The following is a 21,249-nucleotide window of genomic DNA, read 5'->3' on the forward strand; positions in this document are numbered from 1 at the left end:
ATTATTGGATTAGGAAAATTAACTTCATTTCTTCATTCAGAAGAAAACTTAAAATTGAAATCCAAAATTAAAACACAATATTTCTGAAACCCTTTTTCTAAGCCAAAATATCAGACCATAACACAGAACCCAAGGCTCTGTTATAGAAATTCCCATCCATCCATTATCCAGATGATCACCAAAAACAAGACCGTGAGTGCGTGAGATCTAACACCAATAAACAAACCGCATTCACACACAAATTAAGGGCAAAAATAAAAAAATAATCAAGCAAATAGTGCTCCTTTTGTCAAGTTGGCCAAAAGGAAGATGGAGAGATAGTTTTCTTTTGTCAGCCAATCAGAGACCAAGAAAGATATATCATACAAATGGGAAGAAGGTGGCCAGCTCAAGGAGTAGGACCCACATGTGATGACTTGAACAAAGGGGCAGAGAAGAGGTGTCAGCGGTCAACCTTGAATAAAAGATAAAGGGGAAGAAAAATGAAGGGGGTTTATATTATTTTACTGTCCGTGCAGACAATTTTGAGTTATTTATTGACTTAAGGGCATGCATTTATCTAATTGGTAGGTAAGATAAGACTCATGACAGTATTAGTTTTATCAAAACGGAAAGGGCAGACTTCTTTCATATTTGGTAATTGCTTAGAAGAAACGTGAGATGAGTAGTGTTCTATCTTTTTCTAAAAAGTACCATTACTAATATTATTTCTGTCAATGGTCGAATGGGATTTGATGTGCAAAAATCTCTTAAAAGTGACATGCCCAAGCGACTGGAAAATGTCCACTATTTTACAGAACACTCTCCATGTTTCATAGTCTCTTATTTAATGGTGGTTGATAATGCCCATGTACTTGAAAATTGGTACTGTTTCCTATTATTTCAGCAAATAAAAGTATAGGTTGGGGACCAATTTCTAGGATTCACTCTTTTGTTGTTTTTGGTCTTCCCTTCCTAGAACTTTTTTTTGTAATAACATGAGATAGATTAAGGTTCAAGTAAGACTTGATTGTATTCATGTTAAAACAGGTTTTTATTTTTAGTCATTAAATTATTTTGAGTTATTAGATATATCTTTTGTAAGCTTGGTCAGTGTCACATTCAAGTATGGTGGTTCTATCAATTTATAAATACGCCACAAAGGGAATGAAAATATATAATATTCAAATTTTTTTTTTTTTTTTTTTTGGAGAGAGAGGGGGGGGCGTAAAATCTTCCTTTTCTCTGTTGGCAATGATAGTGCAACAATTTCTTTGAGACATCTTGTTGAGACTTCTAGTTGTGTTAATAAAATTTATGATTCTATTCAATTTAGAGGAAAATCAGTTCTCCATTGCAAAAAGTGTCAAATGACTGAAATTTTCTAAAAGTAGAAAAAAATTGAGAAATGGAGCTTGATCAAAGAAGACACTTTAAGAGATGGTGTAAAAAAGTATTTCCTTTATGCATAACTAGTCTTTTATTTATTTATTTATTTTATTGCTTTAACTTCATTCTTTTAATTTTTCAAGATCCCTTCTATGGCCTATTAGTTGGGGCTGAAGGGAAGTAATGGGGGGTTGGGTATGGTTTGATAGATTGTAGGTGACAAGCAAAAAGTTTCACCGCTCTCATCCTTTTCTGGTTTTGTCACTTTCTTTAGCATATCCATTATAATTAGACATTAAAATCAAAATCTGTCACTCATAGCATATATAACTACATATGCTTCTGTAAAAGTGAACAAATTAGGCCTTCCAGGAATTGAGTAAGCAGGATCAGGGATCAAAGTTTCTTCGATTCATCTATCTCAAATAGGAGGAAAAAAATAAATTAAATCATGAAAGGTCAGATGAGCTCCAAAGGGACAGTCAGTAGTTGGCTAGGAGTTCTGACTGGCAATGAAGCTTACAGCTTCACACTGGCCCACTTCCAACTTGTACCTCTATGAAGAAGTCTCGACTCTTTGTTGACTAAATAATAGAAAACCCACTACCAAGAAGTCTCAACTATTCCAACAGAAAGGGGCAATTCAATTCAAAGTGACAACTCAAGTGCTCGCTGGATGAGAATTTGAAAGCATCATTAAAATTTTGAATCAGAAGTAGTTTGTTTCCTTATGAAAATGTGAACGGAAACACAAATAGAAGTTGTACTCATCCTAGCAAAAACAAATTAGATGTGATAATGTTTGAAGCGTTAGTGTGATTCATTATTTTTGTTTTTATTATGCTGTTTTGGTAAAGAGAAAAAGAAAATCATGTTGAACTCTTATCATAATGCATTACAAGAGAGTCAGAGGTACCCGAATTTTAAATTAGGGAGTAACTTAAATTTGTTTGTTATGTTTCCATTCAAATGTTTTTGCCATCTATTTGTCATGATTTAATGCTAGAGGTTGTCTTGCTGGTGGATTTGAAGGACAAATGGAGAAACATGTTACGGAATTGAACATGTCATTGTTGGCTAGTATTGTAAACTGCTGAACAACGTTGCATACCTGGTGACACTTTTGGTTTTTAGCCAACCTCAGTGATTTTGTACACGGTAGGATACTGCACATATTGAAGAAATAAAATTCATTTGGGTGTCTCTTTTGTTCTGCAACTTTAGAATTTTTCTATAAGATATGATATGTTCCAATTAAATTTTAATTTTAGTTTTATTATGCTTTTGAAGTAGCTGGTACATTGTAAAATTTTAATGATAAGATAAAACAAAACAAAACAAAACAAAACCAAAAAAAAAAAAAAAAAGCCTTTATGTTACCCAAAGGATAGGAAACTGTTTTGATAATTTAATCATATCAAACTTCTATAATGGTAGAAGAATAATGGTGTGGGTCATTTTGATTGTGAAGTTCCTGGTAACCAATACAACATTAAGTTTTTATACTTATCATCTTATCTTTGATGTGTCAGGGTAATGCCGGAGAACAGTTCAGATATTTCTATACATCGTTTTCCATAAGAAGTAAACACAAACACAGCAGATTTCGGATGATTGAATTCCTTGTAATGGTGAAACTCGCAAATCAAAGTTTTCCAACTTTTTTTGGCACGTGTCTAAATCATCATCCAGTCAAGGAAAAAAAAAAAAAAAAGTTACAATATTCCTGTTACTGTCAAGTAAATATATTTTGAGATCTGCATGAACTTTTCCAAAGCAATCCTCCAAAATTAGGAAAGGATGTAGCTTGTAATTACCTGTTTTTTTCAACAAGGCGGCTCCGCTTGGCGTGGCCTGACTTTATCCTTTTGAATTTTCATATCAAGATTTTTCAAGATCCATATTTGCAAGTACTCAATTTACATACAAATTATTCATTCCTAGCTTTGTCACGGTCGGTCCCCCCAGAGACCAACTGTACTAACCGCCAAGATCTTCTGCTGTCCTACACTCTATATAAAGCTCATACTCTTTATGTTTGATATTCCACAAACCCAACACTAGAAAAGAAATTGAAAAAAAAATTAGTCTTTTAATCTCAAGTTGCCATGGCTAAGTTTGCAGTCCGAGAGATGGCATTGGTGGTGGTGATAGCATGCATGTTAGTCTCTGCATCTCCTCGAGTTGGTGCAACGATAACGTGCCTGCAGGTGACCAACTGGCTGACACCCTGCATCAGCTATGGAGTGATGGGAGGGACGGTGGCACCAGAATGCTGTACCGGAATTCATGAACTGAATGCTGCTTACAAGACTACAGAGGATATCAGGAAAGCTTGCAGTTGTGTTAAAGATGGTGCTGCTATGATCCCTGGACTTGACTATGATCGTATCAATGAGATTCCAGGAAAATGTAACACTAAATGTCCCTACAAAGTCTATCCTGACACCGATTGCTCTAAGTAAGTATTCATTCATATAATACTACTCATTTTAAACATTGTGAATTTTTTTTTTTTTTTTTTTTTTTTTGGGGCTTAAGCATACTGAAATTTTGTGGATTATTATGATTGCAGGGTTGGTTAAATTAATCCTTGAAGATTTTTGCACTATCTGTGTGCAAAGCTCAAAGTAATCTGATATGAGAATAAAGCTCCTTGGCGAATATTAATGTAACTCAAATAAAGCTACTAGCTAGCTATAGTGTTACTTGTAATCGTTTGGTTGAATGGTCAATTCATATGTGTATCGCTTGCTACAAATAAATAATCTTTTCCTTTTAGAATTGTAAGACTTGGAGAGGAAGAGATTTGAAGATATTATATATTTTTGTTGAACTTGCTATCATTGGCTGTATTTGTTAGACCAGTTATATAATATAATTCTCGTAGTAATTTTATTTTGCATCATAGAGAAATAATTGCATGTTATTATAAGCAATGTAATAATGCCTCTCATGAATCAATTAAATTGAAGATTATTTGAAAGTGACTCAAAAACATCAATCATGATTATTATAGAAAGATTAGAACAGATTAGCGCACTAAAGTGAGAAAGGTGAAACTAAAGGATCTTTTTTCTTTCTTTCTTTCTTTTTTTTTTTTTTTTTTTTTTTTGGGGAAAAGTTTACTCTTACATCTAATGGCTCTGTAAATTTATAATGGAAGAAGGATCTGATGACTCTAATCATCTTTCCTAATCTCTTCTGTGCTTATATTATGCATTATTTTTTAAAGTAAGGCTAAATACAAACAAATAGAACAATATACAAACAAATAGAACAATTTTACATCATATGTTATCCAAAATTTGGTAATTTATTAATTAAATACTATATTAATTTCACACCAAATAACCGTTGCAACTGAACTTTAATTCTTGACAGGTGGGATGTCAAATCAAATTACTTAATTATTTATAACTATTCTGATACTTTTGGTAATTATAACTATTTTGATACTTGGTATATATCTATGGCTGACTTTATTTCATCCAAGTCCAAATTGTCAATTTATGTATATCGCCATGTTTTTCTTTTCTATATTTTTTTAAGTATATATTAGGGAGTTCCCCAATAAAAAAACATAATAATAAGAAACCAGGCCACTACAGACATTACAAAAGAAATTTGAAATTTATCCCATAAAATCAGCTTCTAAACTCCAAAAGCAAAATAAAATTGAGACTATGGATTGCTAGAAATTCCTTCACCCTCTAACACTCCTTGTGCACACGACTGGTATGTAGAAATTTCTTAGACTGTTATCAGTATCTCCAAATAGCTCTGAACCAAGATTTACATCATTGGAAGAAGAGAATCAACTTCATTTCTTCATTCAGAAGAAAACTAAATTGAAATCCAAAGTAAAACACAAATATTTCTAAAAAACCTTTTCCTTAGCCAAAATATCAGACCATAAAACACAACCCAAATTTGTGTTAAAGCACAGCTCTATTTTCTAAGATTACAATATAAACACCCAACCATTATCCAGATAATCACAAGAAACAAGACCCATCAGCACCACCCTATTCTACAACTGCCTTGAAAACGGATATGTGTACATACATGCATTTAGTTTCAAAATTAACATATATCTTTTCCATATATCTTTTCCCTTTTGTTAACTGATATATAGATAAGTATCTGTAGCCTTAATTTACATATCTTTTTCTTTTGCTTAAATTTTCTATTTTAAGAAATTACCCATTTTGATTCAAGCTTAAGAAAGACACTTTGGAAGAACTTTACCCTCAATTAGATTGTTCCAAAAGAAGATTATAGTAATTTCCAAACAAACTATTATATACAGTAATTTTCTACTTGGCAAAATTTACAATAAATTATATCATGAGGAATTAAGCAGATATGATATGGCTTTCAGTGACAGCATTTGAGATGTACGATCATCTGAAAGTTGTACAAGAAATTTGTATATATTTTATATACATCTTATTTTATTTCAATATATACGTCTTTCTAGGAACAAGACAGCTGTATAAGATATCTGCGTATACATATGATAATACGCTGGCACAAAGGGACAAACAAATAAGAATTGTTTTTGGCTTTTTGTAATATAAATTATTACAGTATCCCTTCCTCGTTAGAGACGTCATTTTCGTTGAAAAGCATGCAACAAGGCATGCATATATGTATCCATAGCAGTTCATATTGCCGTTTGATTACATATAATTTATAAGATATATATTATTTGATTACATGTAATAATATACTGAAATTGCATATAGTTGATATCCACCATAAAGTAGGCATATACATCCACCATACCAAAATATTCTATACTTGAAGCAACATTAGAGTCGGAGATGAGATACTCAAAACTGAAGGTTCATCTCTCCAACATTTTCTGGCTTTATATATTATAATCACCTATCCGATAAATATCTATATGTATACATTTCAGCATATACATATATATATATATCGACACGCACCCATAATACTTGTAATACACGGAACCTTTAATAATTTTCCACAATGGATGGCCCTGAATTCTTTGATTTTTCTGAGCAAGAAGTTTCAAGATCGACCAAACAGGGACTCTAGCTAGCTAGCTAGCTAGTTATCTTATGCTGTCCAATCGAAAACATATATATACCAATTTCGTGGAATTCGCCTCTGATGAAAAACGGTAACTGACAAGATTTTCCACTGGCCCACGCACACTTGTTTGCTACTCTATATAAACATCTATCATATATGCTTGCTTCACCTCACAAAGACCAAGATCCAAATTAGGAACCACCAATTAAGTTATACCAAATTATTAGAGTACTACAGCTAGCTAGCTCAATCCTATGGAGACTAAGTATGCAATTGTGGCAACGCTAGCATGTATAATGTTGGTGGCTATATCCCAAATGGAAGCAACCATAACATGCGGTCAGGTGACCAAATTACTGACTCCGTGCATCAGCTACGCTGTGCTCGGAGGGACAGTGGCGCCGGAATGTTGTGCTGGGATTAAGGAGCTTCATGCTATCAAAATTACTACAGAAGATATTAGGACTGCCTGTAGTTGCATCAAACAAGGTGCTGCTATGATCCCTGGAATTAACTATGACCGTGTTAACGAGCTTCCTGGCAAGTGCAACACTACCAGCCCCTACAAAATCTATCCCTCTACCGACTGCTCTAAGTACACTCTTCAATCATTCTCCATTTATTACGTATTTTAATTATATATATATATATGCATAAACTATAAGAATCATGATTAATTAGGATGAACCATGCATGCTAATATATATATATATATATATATATTTTGTGGTTTGTGATTGCAGGGTAGGCTGAAACTGAATCGGTTGGTGTACAAATTCTTTCTCAATGAAGTAATTAATAAGAATAAAGCTCCTGGGAGAACCTTCTCCAGAAAGCTATAGCAAACTGCTATTGTTGTAATCTTTTAGAATGATGGTCTTATTCACGTCTAATTGCTATGCAAATATCATTGTATGTGGACCCTGAATAACATTGTAAAACATAAATTTAATACATATGCCAAAATATCCATCTCTCTCTCTCTCTCTCTCTCTCTCTCTCTCTCTCATGCCAAAATATCCATCTCTCTCTCTCTCACGCCAAAATATCCATCTCTCTCTCTCTCTCTCTTGCCAAAATATCCATCTCTCTCTCTCTCTCTCTCTCTCTCTCTCTCTCATGCCAAACTATCCATCTCTCTCTCTCTCTCTCTCTCCTCTCTCTCTTTGGCTGACTGCTGACTTTGTAGGAATATATGATTTGTTTAATTTACAGTCCTTCAGTAAATCGTGTAAAAACTTATTTATATGCCAAAATAATCAAACCCCCATTAACATACGTTTTTGGGGACTAGTCCACAACTAGGGTCCACTTATGTCCCTTGTAATTACTGAATAAATGAACTCCAAGAAATCTAAACCCATGCAATGATGCAAATATAATTCCAATATTCCATGATGTAGATGCCACTTGAAGACTAGCTAGCTAGTAGCTAACATGATTGGTGCACAATTCTGACCTTTTCTCTCTCCGCTAATTTTGTTACCCAACTTGGAGAGAAAGGGTTTTAAAGACAAATGGGCACCAGTCCTTGTCATGTGCACGCCGGTCCATTCCAAGCACATGACAAGGAGCAAATTCTGGGGACTACATATTCCCCACTTGGAAGATGCTCTTCATTGCTCATCTTTGGAATATCTATACAAACAGATGTTTTTCTTAAGATGGTTTAATCAGAAAAACCTGTTAGAGCAAATTACAAGAAAAATAAAAAAGAAAAAGAAATTACATTCTGGGATAGATATCATATCCCTGCCCCTTTAAGCCAATCCATTATGGAAAAAAGAACAGTACCAGTTCGAAAAAAGTTTACATGGGTATCCAATAATATAAAGATACATAGGAAGAGAATGGCATCAAGCTGATAGCATGCCAATCCTTAATGGGTATGATGACCTTTCATCCCCATATTGTTGTTTACACCCCAAGGAACACAACCAATCAACAAAAGACTGATGAACATTGCAACAAAAACCCCAATAGGGTTCTTTCCCCTTTTAGGAGAAAAAAACCCCCCTAACAATAACCAATTTAAGAATTAGTCCTTCACACAAATTTAATAAAAAAATAAAATAAAATAAAATAAATAAGAGAACCTCTCTAAACAATTCCATGTCAATCTATAAACAATCTACCAGATGGTGTGCCATGGGCAAGTCAGCATGTCAGAAGCTCAGTAGCCAGTTTGCTATCAGAATGTGGTGCTACTTTCACTTACAGAGTTTGAGGGGTCTTCAGACTTCACTTTAGATTGTCCATTGCTACTGATATCAAGCCCCTGTAATCGACCAACCGGGTCGTTCTGCAAAATATCTGAGAGAGAATGAGAATTTGACTGGTGCATATTGTGAGCTGAAATATTATTAGCCTGGGTATGGTTGAATGATGGCAACTGCATGTTCAGGTGGCTAACTGGTCCTTGTTGTGGAAGTGGGAAATAAGCTGGTTGATTGTAGGGCATCTGGTGCATTCCCAAGTTGAATGACTCGGCGGGGCTCATCATCTCTCCTGTGGCAACCTTGAGCCTCTCAACTTCCTTTTTAAGCGCATCATTAAGAGCTGCAAAACATTTAGATAAAAATCAATGACCCATGGCATTCAATAGCACATTTCCAAGTATTGTCAGAGTATAAGAATGGATGTGCATTTACCATCACGCAACTGAGCCTGTTGCTCCATAGCTTGTAATCGAAGCTTAAGCTCTGTGTTTTCAGAACTCAGATCTGTTGTGTCCCTCTAAGAAGACAGTAAGACGTAACAATGTCATAATGCTTTAATGATTAACTCAAATGTGTTTACTTTTCAAACAACTCAAAAGAAACTGGCAAAAGATTACAAATGAGAGAAAAATTGTGGGATATTATGATAGATGAAGTCATTTGAGGTTTGATCACTATTTTTTATTCATTATGAACTAACATATCTCATGACATAATCCTTAAGAATCTCTTAAGTTTCTATATCCTTTTTTAACTGTTAGGGAAAGAAACAAAGAACAAACAGAACGAGAATATGCAGAGTCTATTTTGAAATGACAGTCACTTTTCAGAAGAAATCATCTATCTTATTTCATAGCGTAAACTTTAGTGCACATAATTATATAGAAAATTATTGCACATATAGTTACAATCATATAATTGAACAACACATTAAAACTTATTTACTTATTTTAACATCAAAATGTATGATAATCCATATATAATTATAACAGATCAGTCACATATAATCTATATTTTGGAAATATGAAAAAAAAATATAGAGGATATTTCTTATCACAATAAATCTGAAGTTCTGCTAAGGTAAGGTTGATTGCATAAAAACAGGTTGGACACAAATAGCTAAGGTTTGAAAGGTGCGATATGCTTAAAATCCAACAATACAAACCTGGAAGAGTGTAAGTTGGGCAGAAAGAGTAGTTGCTTCTGTTTGAAGGGTCTGAACTTTGCGCTCAAGTTCCTGTATATAGCGGGCCTTCCTCTCTTTTGAGCGAGCAGCTGACTGCCGATTTGCCAGTATCCTATATATAATAACTAAAATGTGCATGTGAGCTAGCATATAATAAGAATTGGAAAGAAAAAGACTATGCATATGATTGAGATTTAGATTAAATACAAGAATCGTTTCCCAACAGTAATACTATGAGCCAATGAATCCACATATTTCCACATTCCAGGTCCTCATATATTTCAGATAATGCTTCAAACAAAACCCCGGCCCAGTTGATTTTTCAAAAGGTTTAACTACCCATAATTTTTATATTAATCTCCTTAACAAGACCCGGCTGCTATATAAATCTTATTCTGATATTTTGTATAGGATAAACATTTTAATTTAACTATTCTAAACTCTTCTTACAATCCATGAATTCGCTCCTGCATTATAAGCTATCAAATACACCTTCTCTAGATCCACCATTGCTATCTACAAGCTGTCGTAAGGTTTAAGAAATCAATAAATATCCAATAATAGACACAAACAGCATCAATAAACATCCAATAATAGACACAAACAGCAATTTCTTTGTGGAAAATGTAAACTCATTTTCTCAACAATAACCAGCTTCTTTACTCCAAAAATTGATAAGCACGTAAAGAAACACTTGGAGAAGATCAAAGTAAAAATAATAATAATAATAATAATAATAATAATAATAATAATAATAATAAAATAAAAAATAAAGAGACATCTAAAAGTCAGATCTCGTTGGCACGTAGAAGATTGGAACAATTTTCGTTCGATCTACCAATAATAAACTTGAAACTGATTTTATATAATCATAATAAAACCACACGGAAAACGAGACAATAGTATCTGCCCTGAAAGGTTAGCTGATGAAGTGAAAGAAAATCAGCTATCTTTTGCAGTAATAAGTACATACAAAGACAACAAATTAAATAGTTAATTGGAAAGAATCCACGAAATAGACAGAATTACATTGCATCATGGTGTAATAATCCAAGTTTCAAAAATGTTTTTAAGAAGATATACTATAGTAAAGATGAACATAGAGACCTCATTTAAGTAGCCATTAATTATCTGATTTAACAATTTCCCATTCAAATTAACAGTATGATTTTGATCAAGAACAAAGACAAATCGTTTATCAGCAACACAAAAAAGAAGTGGAAAATGAATCACCCAAATAACTAAAAAAAAGACGTACCTTTTGGCGCGTTTGGGATCAATGGTCCAGAGCTCAGCAAGTTTATCAGGAGGCATAGCCTTCTTAGCCTCCATAATCTCCCCAAACGCACTCGTCGACGTCGACAGACCATCGACGGAGCTGCTATGCCTATGCCTTGGCCTACTTCCACTACCACAACCACTCCCACTTCCACTCCCACTCTTCTCTCCCTCACCACCACCACCGCCACCACCACCATTCTCATCTTTACCATCAGCACCACCTCCTCCATTCTGATCCGCACAGTTGGCTCCGTTACCATTCCCGCCGAGCTTATCAACGTCAATGTAGGTTGAGAACAGGTCATCCTCGGATCCGATCTCCTCGAAACTAGCCGTGGATGAGCCTCCATTGAACGGATCGGAGGACGAGAGATCCATAATGTCCTCCGGTAACCGGAAGGTGACCTCGGAGTGGGCCCTCCGATGACCGGCAGCAGCAGCGGGACCCCTGATGAAGGGGGTTGAGGAATTAGGGTTGGGATTGGAATTTCCGAGCATTGTCAGGGATGGGGATGAGGAGGAAGAAGAAGATGAAGTTATGGCGTTGGAGTTGGGAAATGGGTGTGGTGGTGGTGGAGGTTGAGCTAAGTGGTGGAAGCTGTTGGTGTTTGGAGGAGCAGAGGAAGAAGAAGAAGAAGAAGCAGAAGAAGAAGAAGGATTAATGGAGGGTTGTAGAGGAATGATAGGGTTTGATTTGGGAATGGTGGTGGTCTTGGTCTTGGTTTTGGTTTTGGTTTTGGTTTTGGTTTTGGTGTTGGAAGAGTCAGATTGTGGATCTTGCATTTGCATTCCCTCTGCGGACATTGTGTTCGTGTGTCTCTCTCTGTCTCCTTCTTTACCCCCCCATGTGTTTCGGTTCCTTGTCACGAACGATTTTCTCTTTTTTTCATATCACTCCCAAACGATGTCGTTCGAATCACATGCTTACTACTCCAAAATAAATAAATTATACAAAATGTGGCATACGGTTATCCTAAAAAATTCTTAGAATTTTGAATCACTCCATGCCAATATTTATTAAATAAAAAAAAAAAGGTGTTTTTTTTTTTTTTTGGAATAAAAAAACAAAAGGTGTTATACAAATATTTAATGGAACCTAAAATGTTATAACAATGATAATGTTGGCTTTTTAAATGCACTTTTCATTTCCTCATGGAAAAGTCATCTCATTGTACCTTTTTTCTCTCAACAACCTTTCAAAAGAGAAGGGAAATCTTCTTTCATATAACATTAAATATATTTTTTTTTTAATTCTTTTATCTGTATTGAGATTTGATTTCAAAATACAATTTAAAGATTTAGATAAAACATCATGATACAATATAGTTAGCGAATCCATTGAATTGAATTGTATGATTTTTTCTGTTTAAAAAATTTTGAAATTTTATATTTAGTTTATGTAAATGTATTTTTAATCCCCCCCAAAAGAAAAAAAGAAAAAAGAAAAAAAAAAGTAGTTTCCAATGGGAGAGAACCGTGAGAACCAAATTATTAAAAAAAGGTAGTTGAGAATCAAAAGAAAATTAAACATAGGTTAATATGGTTATTTGGTGGCAACGGGGCCCACTTTACTCGAGCACTTATTCAACAAGGCAAATGCCCATACGGCCGTTATCCCCTACAGTTATGAAAATTGAAAGCTGACAGCAACATTTGATTAGCATTTGAAAATCAAAAACTTTGCAACTGAACTTCTGTGGAGGTAGGTGGAATCCACCTAGATGGGCCACGTCATGGGTCAAAGCCATTCGTTACCCACACTTCTTTCAACATTTAATTTATTTACCAAAAAATTGTATACTAATTGCATTAAGATCCCTAAAAAACAAAAAAAAAAACAAAAAAAAATTGCATTAATATCAACTTACGTGCTCCCTTATAAGCAGGACACGTTTAACAGCTATATCACAGTGTAAATTGCGTTGTACATGCCAAGTGTTCTTTTATCTGAGAAAATATTCCGTTGTGTAAATTGCCTCCAAAATCAATAAATGAAAATGTGATTTCTGATTATTAGTAACACATCGTAAATGATGTTGAAGTTTATTTCCGATGAAGTTTAAAAACTGAAAAATTATAACTAGATTAGAATTTTGTTTTTTGAGACAACTTGAATGGTAGAGCTTAATTCTCATCCCAATATATAAAAGAAAAATTCTGAACCAAAGTAGAATATTCTGAAACAAATATGTTTCCAATTAGATGTTACATCAACCTCAAAGATAGGAAAAAAAAAAAAAAAAACAAATTACTAATCTCTTTGCTGCTCTTTTAATAAGTCTCTGTTAAAGAAACTTTTCATTTGGAGAATGCTAGAATCTAATCAAGCTCGTAGAGGGACTAGCTAAAGTAGCTGGTGGTGGATGACAACAAGAAGATATTTTGATTTCCCAAAACCAGATTTTTTTCTTTTTTCTTTGACCCTCTTGTTCGGTGCCTTTTAGATTGAGCTTATAATATAAGGGTTGGGCAAAATTCTATCTCAGTCGACCTCAAGGGACCATTGATGAAGCATATAAACATAGGCCGATTTTTGCATAATGTGGTCCCAAATTAGGATAAAACCACCATCTTCAACTCAAAAGCTCCTTCTTCATTCTCTTCCTCATCCATTTGTCTCCAACTAGCTCCCTATCTCTGCCTTTTTCTCTGTTTTTTTTTATCTGTTTAGGAATAATTTACAAACACTTGGTACTCGTCTTTTTCTCGACCTCAATTTGAACAGCAAAATAAATATCCATTATTATTACATATTGGTTTTTCTATCGGCAAACTTTTTGTCCTTCAAAAGTTGATCAACTTCAAAGTATTGGCACATATACACATATATTATATAGTAGTCATGGTGCACCGGCTTTTACTTCACTCGGACCCCTACATGCCGCCGACCATGGCAAACGTTTCGAGCACCACCGACTCGAATTCCGGCGCAATGGATTTCGACGGCAACATGGTGATAGTACTAGCGGCCTTGCTATGCGCTTTGATGTGCGCTCTCGGGTTGAACTCGATCGTTCGGTGTGTTCTGAGGTGCGGCCACAGGTTTGGAATGGAGACACGAGAGCAGGCTACAGAGAGATTAGCCATTATGGGGCTCAAGAACAGTGTGTTGAGTCAGATTCCGGAGCTGGTGTACGGAGAGGGAGTGAACATTCCGGCGACGGACTGTCCGATTTGCCTCGGAGAGTTTGGAGAAGGTGAAAAGGTAAGGATTTTGCCAAAGTGCAGTCATGGTTTCCATGTGAAATGCATTGATACTTGGTTGGCTTGGCAGTCTTCTTGCCCCTTGTGCCGGCGACCATTGCTGGACCATTTAGCGGCTTCGGGTTCTAGTACTCTGGATGGGAACCGGTAACGAAGCTGAGGAATTTCATGGTCGTTTTGGATTTTATTTTTTTTTAATAAATATATGAAAAAGGCAAATATTGAATATTAATTAGTTGAATCCCACATCGATTGCCGCTTGGTACAGCCTCCTTTCAAGCTTTTCAGTACATTAAGGAATCTGCGATTGGCTTTAAGCTTAGATAGGTAATTTTAAGAATCTTTTTGTACTCCTTATCAAAGTTACCTATGTTTCATTTGAACAGTTTGGTTATTTGCCAACTGAAATAGATTATTAAAGTTCTGATCATAAACCCCCCAGACGAAATGACAAAAGGTATTTAAACATTGAATAACTTTCAAAAATACTAAAAATTTGACAATACGTTTCACCTATCCAAGAATGGACAACGTGGCTCAACATAATACATTAACAAATTAATATATATATATATAATTTAGCTCAACAGATGAAATTTTAAAATTCACTGGCAATGAGGAGAATAAGCATCTATTTATATTTTTCTTTATTGATGATAAAATTGGATTTTTAATATAATATATTTATATAATCAATCTTGTATATGTTTTTATTTCCCCTATAGTTTTTGCCAATCATCCATTAGTATATTTAATAAGAATTTTATTATACGATCATCATATCATTATTTTATATGATAAATTTTAATTAAAATATTTAATTATATTAAATTTTTAAATAATAACCATTTAAATTTTTATATAATGTTATATTTATAATCATTTATCAATAATAATAAATAATATTTTCTATTTAATAATAAAGCTTCAAATTTCTAAACATAAATAAAATATATATGTCCCGTAAGATATTTAAATGGCAAAATCCACACTTTCCTTTTGCAAAGATTCACAGTTTGAATTTGTCACCCTCAAAATAAATAATAAAGTATATACTATGCATAACTTTATCTTTTTAATAATTTAATATGATAAATAAATACAACATCAAGTTGTCAACCTCAAATAAACGTTGCTTTGACAACCAAATTAATTAGCATCTCTTTTTTTTGGCAATTGTTTTCAATTAGTCATTTGAAGATATTGCTACAATCTAATCCTAAAGATATGCACATAAACTTGGGGAACAGAACAAGAAGAAGATAATTGATCTCTAAGAACCACCAAAACTTTTACTTTCTGTGACCATCTTCGTTTTTTTGGCAAAGATGTACCAATTCAAGATCCATAGGTCCTTTGATATAGGATAAACCACCTACCTCCATCTTCAATCTAAGCTACCATTTTCATGATTCTATTTCTTTATCCATGTCACTAAGTATATTTAATATCTCTGCTGTTCTTTCTTTTTTTTTTTTTTTTTTTGGGTGGGGGAATAATTACCCCACACACTTTACAATAAAAGCCTCAGCAAATCCGAAGGCCAATCCATTCTTTTTTATATTATTACTACCTTTTATTGTCCAAAAAGTTTAACTTAGCCACAAATCGACTTTTTTTTTTTTTTTTTTTCCATAGCATAGGATAGAAATGGTGATACCACTCCAATACCACCCACACCGCCTGCTGCTTCTCGACTTAGAACCTGAGACATCACCGGCCACCAGAAACAGTTCAATCACCGCCTCTAACACCGGCGGCGACATGAACTTCGACAGCAACACGGTGATAGTCCTTGCAATCTTGTTATGTGCTTTGCTGTGCATGTGTGCTCTCGGGTTGAACTCACTCCTGCGGTTTAGCCAAAGGTTTGGATTGGAGACCTCAGAGCATGAGGCTGCAACAAGAAGAAACATTACAGCGCTTAAGTTATCGATCAGTCAGATTCCGGAGCTGGTTTACGGTGACCATGGAGTGAATATTCCAGCGAAGGAGTGCCCAATTTGCCTTGGAGAATTTGGGGATGGTGAAAAGGTTAGGATTTTGCCAAATTGCAATCATGGTTTCCATGTCAAATGCATTGACACATGGTTGGCTTGGCACTTGTCTTGTCCATTGTGTCGGAGACCATTGTTGGACCATTTAGCTTCAGATTCTGATACACAAGATGAGGATTCGGTGGATTTCAGGCAAATGGGGTAATTAATTACAATTTTGATAAGGCAAATCTTTTATTGCTGGTGGAAAAATCTTGTGCTATATATGAATTTGAAAGCTTGGTAATTAGTATACTCTGCATATAATTACTAGGCTTTTTTCTCAATCTTTTCTTTACTCTCGCTTGCTTGAAGAATTCGGCTATGGTTGGTTGATCATGTATATGTAATCCTTTTTTTTTTTTTTTAAAAAAAAAAAAAACTGGGTTAATTGATTTCTTTGCAAACTTGAAGAAACAGAGGAACAAACGAGGGATTTAGGGGAAGAAAGTGAGCGAAGACAAGCAAAGATACATTTGATCATGCTGATGAGGATCCATTCCTACTGTGATTGCCAAATTTAGCAAAGAGCAATTTTCAAATTAAGAAACTAGCTACTGTGACTGACATGCAAATTGTAAGAGATGGCAGGTTGTATTTGACTTTTCTGATTTAACATGGATCATTATCCTCCAATTATGATGCTAAAATTTTCTTAAAAATTATTTATAATTTCAATTTTGGATGTCTAATTCTTGTTTAACTATAGCATTTAGCATTTACCGTGCATCCAAGAAGTTATGTCTTACATATTCAGGTATACAAGTGAAAGTGAAAGAGATATTTGAGTATGAAAAAGTTACTGGAAAGCATGCCTTTCTCAGGTGTCATATTGGTTATTGTAAATCCCAAACTTACATTCCTAATTTTTAAACGGTCCAAAATAAACTTGTAATTTTTAAGCCTTAAATTTTAATCACCAATATGGAACTTTTAAATATTTTAAATTGATCCGTTCAAATATATATATATATATATATATATATATATATATTTTAAACTGATAATTTCAATCCTTAAATATTTTGAACACTTAAAATTTTTCACCCTGACGTTGTGACTTTTTCTAGAATAACTCACATCTTAAGTTTTTTATGACTCTTTATTCAATCAATACCAAATAAATGTATCCATGTAGTAGGCCTTTTTTCCCTTTCCCTAAATTATATTGGAATTTTGTGGATACATACATACGTACACACACGCATATATATATATATATATATATATATACACACACATATATTGGAATGATGGAATCTGAATTGGGGAATTTTATGGGGAAAAAAACAGCAGCCTTACCACATGTAGTTATTTTAGACGCCGTGGTGGTGTTTGGATGTATGATTTGATGTTTGATCCATCATAATTTTGTAATGTACATTGAACCACATCAGCCCCACTCCATGCTTTTATAATCCTTCTAGAGAGTATTTTTTTTTTTTTTTCCTAATAATTAAGGTTATTTGAATCTGTAACAAGGAGGCTATCCGCAAAAACTTTAGAGAAGGGAATAAAAAAAAAAAAAAAGGGAAAAAAAGAACTTTAGACAAAGGCTGCTCGATTGGGATGACTAATGATAAATAACTAGATACATATCCCGTGCGATGTACGGTATATATAATTATCTTATATTATTTTGATAATAAATTGTAAAAAAAAATTGTAATAAAATCATATATAAAGAATCATAAAAACAATATTAAACTAAAATTTTTAATTCAACATAATTATAAAGTATAACAAGTAAACGTAAACTAATAAATTGGATTAGACAATAAACATTATACAACTACTATCAATAGTTGATAAATATATAAAAAATAATTAAGTTGGATTAATAAAGAGGTAAAGATTCAATGGCAAGTTGGTGATGCCGTTAATTACCCAAAAGAAAAAAAAAAAAAGGGCATTCAACGATAACTTATAAATACTAAATTTATTATAAAGTGAGTAATGTTGTCTATTCGTTGATTCTTTTCCTATTCTTAATTGTTCAAACTGTAATTGTAAAATATTTTTAGTAATAAAATAATTTGTAGATCCAATTTGAGAAAGAAGATATTAGCATCAATTTAGGAATTAAGAGTCATTCTTTACGAATTTAACAATATATGTATATATTGTTAACCATTACTTATATGTATATATATTATAGTATTCTTCTTTTTATTTTCCTTCTTTTTTAGAATATATATTTTTTTCAAAATATAAAAAAGTAAAAAATAAAATAAAGAAACTAACTACTAATAAGTAAAATGTTGACCAATTTAACTAACCCTAAAACTGTTTAAATTTTAATTATTTTACTTAAGGATAAGTATCAATTTATCCCATAAATAACCTTTTCCCATGATTACAATTTTAGGGTTAAATATTTTAGCGTTAAATATCTCATAATTTGATTACTTGATTATCTAATAAAAAATATTCTATATTTTTTTTATTTTTTTAAGTTCATAGAAATGGAGAATAATTTATTATATAATCAAGTAAAGATATGTATATGTATATATAACCTAGTAGCCGATACTTTGCAATTTTCCAATATATACTTTACTTAACCAATTTACTTTGCAATCCCATACTTTACTTTTTATAATTTACCTTTTATACTTTGCAATTTTCCAATTTTCCAATTTTCCAAGTGTAAAGTTGCCATACATATATTCTTAAAAGGAAAATAAAGTCATGGATAAAAATATATAGAATATTTTTTATTAGATAATCAAGTAATCAAATTATGAGATATTTAATCCTAAAATAATTAACTCTAAAACTATAACCATGGAAAAAGGTTAATTAACCCCAAAATTATAATTGTGGAAAGAGGTCATTTACAAGATAAATTGATATTTATTCTCAAGTAAAATAATTATACTAATAGTTTTAGGATTAATTAAATAGGTCAATATTTTTTTTATTAGTAGTTAGTTTTCTTATTTTAATTATATATTTTTTATTTTTTATATTTTCAGAAAATTATATATTCTCAAGAAGGAAGAAAAACAAAAAGAAGAAAATATATATAAGTAATGGTGAACAATATATATATATATATTGTTATATACATAGTAAAATGATTTTCTTCTTGTATAAGATAGTTTAATTATTAGATTTTCTGTTATTATATACAAATTTAAAGTATTTTTTTTTTTTGGTAAATACTAATATTTAATATGTTATGAAGAAACACTATTGTAAAAAATTATAACATATTCTGAAGAATTACTGCTTAGAAAAATGCACTGCTAATTGGAACTTTTTTATTTTTTTGAAGAAGCTAATTGGAACCTTAAACTAATTTGAAAATATAACTACCACTCATAATATAAGTTATAAGGACCACGGCATTAAAACACCTCAATTAAAAAGGAAAATTGCAACTAATATTTCTAAGTTTGTATATACCATTATTCAAAACTAATTGTCATTAGAGAATTTATTCTTATTTAAATTAACATATGTTATTTTCCATAATTAAAGGACAAAGATTTTTCCCTTAAATTATATGTAATTATGCAATTATGTTAAATATAAAAAAGACTAATAAAGTTTTTACTTAATTGGATCAATTAAATTAATTAACATTCAACATAATTAAAAAGGAAAAAAGTTAATGTTCAAAGGAAATAAATTAATACTTAATTAAGATTATCCAATTAGTTAAATCTCGGGTCTTTAGTATGATCAAATCGCAATTAAGATTTTTCCCTTAAAGTCCAATCCCAATAAAAAAAGCTTAATAAGAAAAAAAAAACTATAATATCTAGGACAAATGCTTAATCTCCTAAAGTTGCTTCCTATTCAATAAAATTATCTCGAAGTCAGGAAATTTCGGCACCACTTGATTACTAAAACGATTGTATTCTCTTTCTTGCATGCCCTCAATCTGAATAATATCTTGTGTATTCTCCTTTTTATCTTTTTCTTCTCCACCGTCTTGAAAAAGTTGATAGACAAAGGTAAATCAATAATTAAGGATTCTTCATTAGAAGCATTTTTTTTCTTTTGATCATCATGTCTTGATTCAGCATCTTCAATTTAAATCAAAATCCATAACACGGCTCATGTCCATGCTTATGTTTAATATGATCATGTTAGGATCCACAAAAAAAAAAATATTAGAATTATAGAATTAAAAAAAAAATTGAACAACTAAAACAAAATATGAGAGATTAAAAACTAACAAAATATTGAATACCAAAATTTTAAATAATCGGAATATATCACTTACATATTTATAGCTAAGTTGTTGAACTTATTTGATAAATAAAATAAAATCAAATATTAGATGTAAAAGTGCATCTTATTATATATTATTATATTATATATTAGATCATAATTAGGCCAAAATTCCTTTATTATATATTATATAATATATAATTAGCCAAAGAAGCCAGATACCTTCTAAAAAGGAATGTAATATGTAATTCCGGCACCATTTAATAGAGAGAAATATAATATTATTATAATAATTATAATAATAATAATAATATATATAATTTTAAAAGGTTAAAAATATATATTTGCTAAATAAAATAAAATGAAATATTTTAACTATTTTAAATTTATTTTAAAATTGTTACCATATGTAGTAATATTAATTATTTAATAGTTATGAAAAATTAGATAAAAAATTAATGTTATATATATTTAGTTATATTTATATATGGTAAGATAATAAATATAATAAATAATAACAGATAATAAATAAAATAAAAAAATAAAAATGATGTTTTTGGAAGAAATTTGAATGAAAAATATGCTTACATGTATCGTATACGATTTTTTTTTTTTTATATATTATATAGATGTAATTAAATCCATTTATGGGGTGATGAGAATTTAATTTTAAGAATAGATGGTTGACTTGTGCTCATTTTGG

General features: G+C 32.0%; 4 protein-coding genes across 5 annotated transcripts; 3 read left to right on the forward strand and 1 right to left on the reverse strand.

The window, feature by feature from the left end:
- Positions 1–3,400: 3,400 nt before the first annotated feature.
- On the forward strand, positions 3,401–4,273 carry LOC107411574 (non-specific lipid-transfer protein 1). The gene is made up of 2 exons (XM_016019181.4): positions 3,401–3,829; positions 3,944–4,273. Exons 1-2 carry the CDS (start codon positions 3,477–3,479, stop codon positions 3,951–3,953), a joined length of 363 nt encoding a protein of 120 aa, XP_015874667.1. The 5' UTR covers positions 3,401–3,476; the 3' UTR covers positions 3,954–4,273.
- Positions 4,274–7,520: 3,247 nt separating this feature from the next.
- Positions 7,521–12,014, reverse strand: LOC107411572 (transcription factor RF2b). Its single transcript, XM_016019180.4, has 4 exons — positions 11,099–12,014; positions 9,820–9,952; positions 9,087–9,171; positions 7,521–8,994 (listed from the first exon to the last, which is right to left on the reverse strand). Exons 1-4 carry the CDS (start codon positions 11,923–11,925, stop codon positions 8,627–8,629), a joined length of 1,413 nt encoding a protein of 470 aa, XP_015874666.2. The 5' UTR covers positions 11,926–12,014; the 3' UTR covers positions 7,521–8,626.
- A 1,387-nt stretch (positions 12,015–13,401) lies between these two features.
- LOC107411580 (RING-H2 finger protein ATL74-like) lies at positions 13,402–14,727 on the forward strand. The gene has a single exon (XM_060812478.1). It carries the CDS (start codon positions 13,964–13,966, stop codon positions 14,474–14,476), a length of 513 nt encoding a protein of 170 aa, XP_060668461.1. The 5' UTR covers positions 13,402–13,963; the 3' UTR covers positions 14,477–14,727.
- LOC107411576 (RING-H2 finger protein ATL74-like) lies at positions 14,526–17,039 on the forward strand. Of its 2 annotated transcripts, XM_016019184.4 has the most exons (3): positions 14,526–14,652; positions 15,964–16,523; positions 16,776–17,039. In XM_016019184.4, exons 2-3 carry the CDS (start codon positions 15,976–15,978, stop codon positions 16,813–16,815), a joined length of 588 nt encoding a protein of 195 aa, XP_015874670.2. In that variant the 5' UTR covers positions 14,526–14,652; positions 15,964–15,975; the 3' UTR covers positions 16,816–17,039. The 2 variants fall into 2 exon arrangements, with proteins under 2 accessions (XP_015874670.2, XP_015874671.2); XM_016019185.4 differs by lacking the exon at positions 14,526–14,652 and having other exon boundaries at positions 15,502–16,523; positions 16,782–17,039.
- The last annotated feature ends 4,210 nt before the right edge of the window (positions 17,040–21,249 follow it).

This window comes from Ziziphus jujuba, chromosome 10, assembly GCF_031755915.1.
Source record: "Ziziphus jujuba cultivar Dongzao chromosome 10, ASM3175591v1".
Lineage (NCBI taxonomy): Eukaryota > Viridiplantae > Streptophyta > Magnoliopsida > Rosales > Rhamnaceae > Ziziphus > Ziziphus jujuba.

What these genes read in the sequence shown, in the direction of transcription:
- LOC107411574 (XM_016019181.4), top strand. Translation starts at nt 3,477, where the DNA reads ATGGCTAAGTTTGCAGTCCGAGAGATGGCATTGGTGGTGGTGATAGCA.
- LOC107411576 (XM_016019184.4), top strand. Translation starts at nt 15,976, where the DNA reads ATGGTGATACCACTCCAATACCACCCACACCGCCTGCTGCTTCTCGAC. An exon ending in GTGGATTTCAGGCAAATGGG is followed by an intron (nt 16,524 to 16,775) that starts GTAATTAATTAC and finishes GCAAACTTGAAG; the next exon opens with AAACAGAGGAACAAACGAGG.
- LOC107411580 (XM_060812478.1), top strand. Translation starts at nt 13,964, where the DNA reads ATGGTGCACCGGCTTTTACTTCACTCGGACCCCTACATGCCGCCGACC.
- LOC107411572 (XM_016019180.4), bottom strand. Translation starts at nt 11,925, where the DNA reads ATGTCCGCAGAGGGAATGCAAATGCAAGATCCACAATCTGACTCTTCC. An exon ending in CCCAACTTACACTCTTCCAG is followed by an intron (nt 9,172 to 9,819) that starts GTTTGTATTGTT and finishes CTGTCTTCTTAG; the next exon opens with AGGGACACAACAGATCTGAG. An exon ending in ACAGGCTCAGTTGCGTGATG is followed by an intron (nt 8,995 to 9,086) that starts GTAAATGCACAT and finishes AATGTTTTGCAG; the next exon opens with CTCTTAATGATGCGCTTAAA.